Source organism: Mastomys coucha, unplaced genomic scaffold (assembly GCF_008632895.1).
Source record: "Mastomys coucha isolate ucsf_1 unplaced genomic scaffold, UCSF_Mcou_1 pScaffold23, whole genome shotgun sequence".
NCBI lineage: Eukaryota > Metazoa > Chordata > Mammalia > Rodentia > Muridae > Mastomys > Mastomys coucha.
Genome location: NW_022196906.1, coordinates 60,590,345 through 60,597,707, shown reverse-complemented (window position 1 = coordinate 60,597,707; position 7,363 = coordinate 60,590,345). Strand labels below are relative to the sequence as shown.

The 7,363-nt window shown below is 47.2% G+C and overlaps 1 protein-coding gene across 1 annotated transcript in view; it reads right to left on the bottom strand.

The window, feature by feature from the left end:
* The window catches only part of Ppib (peptidylprolyl isomerase B), a 5,948-nt gene extending 2,462 nt beyond the window's left edge, over positions 1-3,486 (bottom strand). The window contains exons 1-3 of the mRNA XM_031344787.1: positions 3,259-3,486; positions 2,034-2,147; positions 696-789 (exon numbers count right to left, since the gene is read on the bottom strand). Of these exons, the coding sequence (XP_031200647.1) occupies positions 696-789; positions 2,034-2,147; positions 3,259-3,393 (343 nt within the window). The 5' untranslated portion in view covers positions 3,394-3,486. The remainder of the gene's footprint in view (positions 1-695; positions 790-2,033; positions 2,148-3,258) is intronic.
* Between the last annotated feature and the right edge of the window lie 3,877 nt (positions 3,487-7,363).

The window sequence follows — 7,363 nt, the reverse complement described above, 5'->3', positions numbered from 1 at the left end:
TTAAGTGTATGGGTGTTTTACATACATGTATATTTGTCTATCACACATATGCCTGAGGAGACCAAAAGAGGGTGTCAGATACCCTGGAACTGGAATTACAAACAGTTGTAAGCCAACACGTGGGAATGGAGCCCAGGACCCCTGGCCCCTGCAAGTACTCTCTACTAGAGTCTTTTCTCTAGCCTCTGGTGTGCTAAAATTGACCAGGCTGGCCTTGAAGTTACCCTGGAACCTCCTGTCTTAACCTGAGCACAGAGGTTACAGGCACACACCACTACACTTGCTATGAGTTCTCTACCTTTACTTATTTCTAGTTTGTGTGTGTGTGCAAATGTGTATGGGTGCACGTGATGATGCCACAGGGAACAGGTATCGGTCAGAGAATGCTGCAGAAGTCAGTTCTCTGTTTCCAATGTTTGAGACGCAGGAAACAAAGTCAGGACATCAGCCTTGGCATCGAGTACCCTTACCCACCTCTCTGGCCCTTTAAATTTACGTGTATGTGTAGAGCACAAGCAACAGATTATGTGGTGCAAGCTGTAGACTGTTAATTGCACTGGGTTCCCCTTTCAAAGACGGGTACAGCTAATCTCAATGCAGGAGAGAAGTCGGCTTCTAGAGCAGGTGAGAGAAGCTGCCTGGCCACCCCACCTCGGACACTGTCAAGACTCTTCTGTCAGAGGACCTGAAGTTACCTCCTGTGCCATCTCCCCTGGTGAAGTCTCCACCCTGGATCATGAAGTCCTTGATGACACGATGGAACTTGCTGTTTTTGTAGCCAAATCCTTTCTGGAGAGAGGGAAGACAGGAAGAGAGAATGAGGCAATAAGCAGATGTCAAACAGGCCTTTAGGATCTCACCCACAGCTCTTTCTGGTATAGATGCAGCATTTGACGTTCTGAGGGATCAGCCACTGCAGGTCAACACAAAACATACAAATCTAGGGGCGGGGAGAGCAGATCTCCAGCCTCTGCCCTTGTACAGTTCCTGAAATGATAAAACCCAGGCCATGAAATGCCCTTTCCCCCATGTTCTCGTAAGAACAAACACGAGGATTTGAGGTCTGGGGATATATCTCAGCGGGCAGTGTTTGTCCTAGCAGGAACACAGTCCTGGGTCCTACTCTTAGCACTGTGTAAGCTGAGCATGGTGGTGTGTGCCCCCCAGTACTCAGGAGTAGAAGCAGGATAGTCAGAAGCTCAAGATCAACCCTGGCTACAATCAGGCTAAAGGTCAGCCAGGGGCTACAGAGAACTCAGGAAAAATAGACAAGTTAAAATACAAACTTCATTAGACAGAACATATGTCTCCTTAAAATTCCTTGCCATATTCTTGGATCAAGTCCCTTGGACCCTTTTTTTCTTTTTAAAAAACTGATAACTCAGCTATTTGTGTAGTGGCGCAAGCCTTTAATCCCAGCAATTAGGAGTCAGGCAGGTGCTACGCTAGCCTGGTCTAACAGAGAGAGTTCCAGGATGAACAGAGTTAACCAGCCCCCTACCTACCCCATCCCCGGCCCCAAAAGCTCTTATTCCAAAACTAGTCATATCACATGGCCTAAGGACATTCAAATATGAACTCAAATAAAAGATGTTAAAGATTACTCTTTCAACATTCCAGCCACACAGTCCCATGTTTGTCTATGTTCTCTCCGACAACCACATTAACAGTTCAGCAGCCACCACACCATTTGGCACAGATAACTAACTGTGAAGCTGCCAGTTTTAGCAACTGTGGACTATTAACTGTATTAGGACTAGCTGCAGGAAGCAGCAGGGGAAGAACTGGCCCAATCTCTGGGTTGTGTCAAACTGTGGGCAACGGAGCCCCTGAGTAAATCATTGCAGGCCAGGGCCTTCTCCAAAATTAAAAACTGGACCCCTTTATTTCCTACTTAATATACAAAAATATCTGATCCTCAGGGAAGCCAGCTAGTGAAGTCTGGCTATCGAGACAAATGGGCCACACTCCAAAGTCCCAGCTGCTCCCATCCCTACTGAGTGGGGTTGCTCACCTTAGTACCAGCCACTTACCTCTCCTGTAGCCAAGGCTACAAAATTATCCACTGTTTTTGGAACGGTCTTTCCAAAGAGTCCAAAGACCACTCGTCCTACAGATTCATCTCCAATTTGTAAATCAAAGTATACCTAAGGAAAGTGAACAGTCCAAACTTAGCCTTACAGGGGCCTGGGTAGAGAAGGGCAGCCTGAGAAATTACCCCAGGAGGGAGAACAAAGCCTAAAGCTCTGGCTGAGTCTGATTTTGATGGAGGCAAAACCCTTGTACAAATAAGATGAGCAGGCTGGAGAGATGGCTCAGCTCTTAAGAGCATCTGCTTTGCCAGACCATTCTGTTTTCAGCACCTAAATGGTGGCTAGAACCATCTGTACACTCAGGAAAGAAAGCTCTAGACGTCTCCAACCCCAGGACTAGGGGGTGATGAAATGGCAGGCTACTGCAGGCAAGTGGTCCACCACTTCTCTAATAGCCCCAGTAATTAGTCTTGCTAAATTGTGATCTCCCCCAAGTAGCTGGGAGCTTGTATGCCACCGCACTTGGATTGCTGCATTACCTTCCACCCCAAGAAATGATTACAAACTGGCCTTAGGGCTTAGGGGAAAATTCGGTTGCGGCCAAGCCTGAAGACCTAAGACCAACACGATGGAAGTAGAGAATCGACTCCTGCAAATTATCCTTGACCTCTATAGTTGCACTGTGGTACCTGAGTCCCTCTCCCTGCTAAGTAAATAATGTAACATTTTAAAAAAGTTTCCGTTCTCAAGACTACAGAATAGCAATCTGTGCTCTTTCAATGACTCTGGATTATAGACACAGATATTAAAAGGGGGAAATACAGAAGGAAATCACAGTGCTTGCAAGTTTTCTATATTTACTGTGTACACTAAATATACACTAAACTGGAATGACCATAGTAAAAGAAGATTCGGCAATCCTGATCCGTCACCATTTCCCAGCAAAGCAGGATATGTGCAAAGGGAGGGTCCTGATGGTGTCCGTGCTGGTCGAAGCTGGGCATCCTGGGTCAGGGCGGGGGGAGGGGGACCTGGGGGAGTCTGGGTTATTCTCTAGTTTTGAGTAGGTAGGGCGAGTCTGGCTTCAAGAGGTCAAAGTCGACCCAAGGAAGAGCTGAACAAGAACAAGGACGCTCAGGTCGGAACTACTGGGCCAGACCCGCTCCGGCTTGAGCCGGACCGAAGGCGGCGGAAGGCAGGCCTCGCCGGTAAGAGGAGCCCAGACCTTGACTGTGACTTTAGGTCCCTTCTTCTTATCGTTGGCCACGGAGGGTCCCGGCAGCAAAAGGAAGACGACGGAGCCCACGATGAGGGCGGCGGCGAAGAGCACCTTCATATTGCGCTCCGAAAGGCGCAGCATCCACCGGCAGCAGCAAGAGCGGTCGGGGCAGCCCGGACCGGAAAAGGGTGTGGACGCGCAGCGTGCGCGTGGCCGCCCGGGCGTGGGGTGGACCTGGGGCCGCGGGCGGTCTCGCAGCGCCAGGAGCGCGCCACGTTCTCCCTGCGCAGCTACGCCGAGTGGTAGCCGCGGGCGGGGCTGCGGGTGGCTGCCACGTTACAGCCCTCTGATTGGGCATGTCAAGGCGGTGCGCGGAAGGCGGCGTTGCGATTGGTCCCAGAAAGAAAGACTACGCACCCCAGCATGCCTTGCGACCCCCGACCTACCCACCCAGCTTTCAGATTTTGGTCACGGTTTGTAAAGGCCAGTTGCTACCAAATTTAGAGGTGGTCTTCAAAGCACTGGACACACTTAACCTTAGCGCTAGGGGTTGAGTTTAGCGGTTGAGCGTTACAGCATAGCCTTCTATATTTTCTATAATACTTAACCTTGCTTGGGGACTTGGAGCAGTGGCTCACACCTGTCATCCCAGCACTGAGCAGGGTGAAGTAGGAGACCAGCCTGGGCTACAGAGTGACTACTAGTTCTTCTTTGGCTAGAGCGAGACCTTGTCTTAAAAACAAGCACCATCGGTTATGGTAGTACGTCTCTTTAACCCCAGCACCTTGGAGGAAGAAGCAAAAAGATTTCTGTGAGTTTAAGGCCCCTTCTATGTAGTTAGTTTCTGGCTAGCAAGAGTTACATAGTGTGAACAAACAAGGGGTGGGGTAGGGAGGTGAAGAGATGGCTCAGTGTGTTAAAGCTCTGGAGCTACAATTATGAGGACCTGAATTTGGATCCAACTCTTTTAGAGTTAGCAGATCATGAACGTACTTTAAGGACTCTAATCCTGGTGCTGTAGGAGTGTTGGACACAGGGGAATCTGGTAGACTTGCTTGCTGCCAGAATAATTCTTAGATTGAGGGAGAGATCCTGTCTCAAAAAGAAGGTAGAGAATGATGAGAGCTCTGCACACATGTGCATGCATGTACACTGCCCCAACACACACCCACACCCACACACACACTTGCTTCCATTTGTAGTTTTTACCACTTTACTACTCATCTTTCTCTTGGAATCCTGTGCTTAACTGCTGTGTGAGCCTATGAGATGATGCATTCTGTTGGATACTTTGGTATTTATCTTTTCCTTTTTACAATGTGACCTTGTATGTGAGTGAGTAGACATGCAGTGGCCTGCATGTAGAGGGAGTTTATTCTCTCCTTACATCCCAAGGGTTCTGAGTGTTGAACTCATGTCCTCTGGTTGGGAGGCAGGCAACTTTACTGAACCTGAGCTATCCTACCAGCTCCTGGTTTCTAATTTCCTTTCTTTGCCCTTTCTTTGTTTTAGGAGGGTGAGACTTTGTTGCACATAGTCTTTACATAGCTCCCCCAGCCTTTCTCCAGCGCTCTGTGCTCAGCAGATGTTGGCTAGGGTGGCTTTACATTTAACCCAGAAGTGGAAAAATAACATATATATACAAAAGTCTGCGGCTGACTGCCTTTTCTTTTTCACAGCCATAGATGCTTCCATGGGCTGTTTTAGGTTGTAACACACACTTGGTGTTGCTCCGTTCTACAATGCACACACTTTGGCATTTGGAGCCTTACTTACACAGTGCTGGTTTTGGTGAGATTTACCCTTTAGACTTGGGCATTTGAATGCTTGATCTCTAGTTGTGTCGCTGTTTGGGCAGGCTTAGATGTGGCCTTGTTGGAGGAAGCTCATCACTTGGTAGGATATGAGGTTTCAAAGCCCTACACTATTCCCAGGTAATGTTCTGCTTCCTGCTTCAGGTTCTGGATATGAGCTCTCAGCTGTTCCTGTTGCCATGCAGAGAGGCAAGAATAAAACTCAAATCAGCATGACTTAGCCAGGCTGATCACACTTCTGGGGTCTGACACCAACCAGTTTAAGTTTTTCATACTTAAAGAGTAAAACCTTGGGGAGGGATTTACAGTCTCCTTGTGACAGTTATCACAACAAAGCTTAAGGTATGCCTACAGAGTTTGTGTGGTGGCGGCTTGGCAGTACAGCTCCGTGACAGATCCGGCCACTCCAAGCCGCCAGCCACCATGCCCAAGAGGAAGATTAGCGCAAATGGAGCGGCAAAGGCGGCAAAGGCGGAGCCCAGCCGCTTGGTGAGGCTGTCGGCCGCCCCTGCCAAGGTGGAAGGACACAGGAAAGGATAAAGCATCAGACAAAAAAAGTGCAGATAAAAGGGAAGAGGGGAGCAAAGGGCAAACAGGCTGAAGTGACTGACCAGCAAACTGCAGATCTGCCTGCAGAAAACAGAGAGACTGGCTAGCAGGGCAGTGGTGGCACACGCCTTTAATCCCAGCACTTGGGAGGCAGAAGCAGGCAGATTTCTGAGTTCGAGGCCAGCCTGGACTACAGAGTTAGTTCCAGGACAGCCAGGGCTACACAGAGAAACCCTGTCTCTAAAAAACAAACAAACAAAACAAAAAACAAAACAAAAAGAAACTCTTTAAAAAATCTATTTACACTTAAAAAATGGGATGAGGTGGGATTCCCTCACCTTTTAAAAATGTTTCTAGAGCTACTAAAAACTCGCATTTACAAAATAGTTGATAAAAATATTCCTCTGGATTGTACAAGAAGGGAGGCAGAGACCACTGACAGACGTGATGGATGCTTAGTCAGATTTGGCTTCGTTCTCTTCTTCAGAACTGGACTCTGGTTTTCCGTCTCTCCATTTTTTTTAAGAGGTTAAATCATTTGGTGGTTGTTTATTTTTTTGGTACAAGCAGAAAATTGCAGGATTCTGAATCAGGAGAGGCTGTGCCTATCTCGGGGGTCACCATAACATTCCGCAGAGGGGGCTAGTTTTATATCCTACAATAAAAAACATACTAATGATTTGGAGTCTCAGTCGTGCATTTGTGTCTGGAATGTTTTCAGTTATATTTGGTTCCGAGTTTCTAGTAGAACCATTTTGTAAGAAAGCCAGTCCTTGGTCCTTGCCCTGTCAGAACTGTGATGTCTGTGGTCATGGCAGTCCATTTTCCTAACAGTTGTGATAATGTGCTGTGAAAGATGGAAATTTTGAGTATGTTCTGTGTGTAGCATAAAATTGTGAATTGGTAGAACTGAGGATTATGAACATTTGGTTGTTATAAAAGGTCTTAAGGAAACTTGCCAAGTTTGAGATTGGAACATCACTGGGATAAGTTCAAAGAAAAACAATACACAGCTCTTCATTTGCATACATGAACATGATGTGACTCTTAAAAGTTTGGGTATGGGAACACAATATATGGCTCTTTTTGGGTACATGTAATAAGAATTGGAATGTCTGTGTACTCTGCACCTCGACCAATAAAATAAAATCTGTTGTGAAAGAGTAAAAACAAAGAAACAAAAAAACCAAAACAACAACAACAACAGACAGGTGTGTGTACAGTGGAACTCCCTTGCAAAGCACACATCCTTTGCAGAGCACCTGTGACGTCTTCCACACGAACAAGATCTATTGACTGACAAGCAATGCTCAGAACAAGGTCTAGGCAGCAAGGGTTTCTAATAAACAGAATAGCAAACTCTTCTGCAAAATACATGAGAACTCTTTCATAAGAATGGGTTATACTGACTAAGAAAGCAAGCCCAGGTGTTGGGAACCATGAGAGCCCTGAGATAAACATCCTGCCCCAGCTAATTGAGAACCCTGAGACTAACATCCTGCCTGACAATCACAAGTATCTGGCTTGGCCCTGAGAAAAGAACATTCACGGAAATCCACCCCCTCCCCACCTGCTACCCCGGAGCTCTACCCCGGAGCTCTACCCCGGAGCTCAACCCCAGAAGACTTTGTAACCTTCCATCTCCCTCCTTCCTCTTCCCCTCCCCTCCAAGATTTTTGCTTTAAATATGCTCTGCTCCACTAAGTAAACGACTCTTGACAAGCAATGCTTCCTTGAGTCCTGTCTTC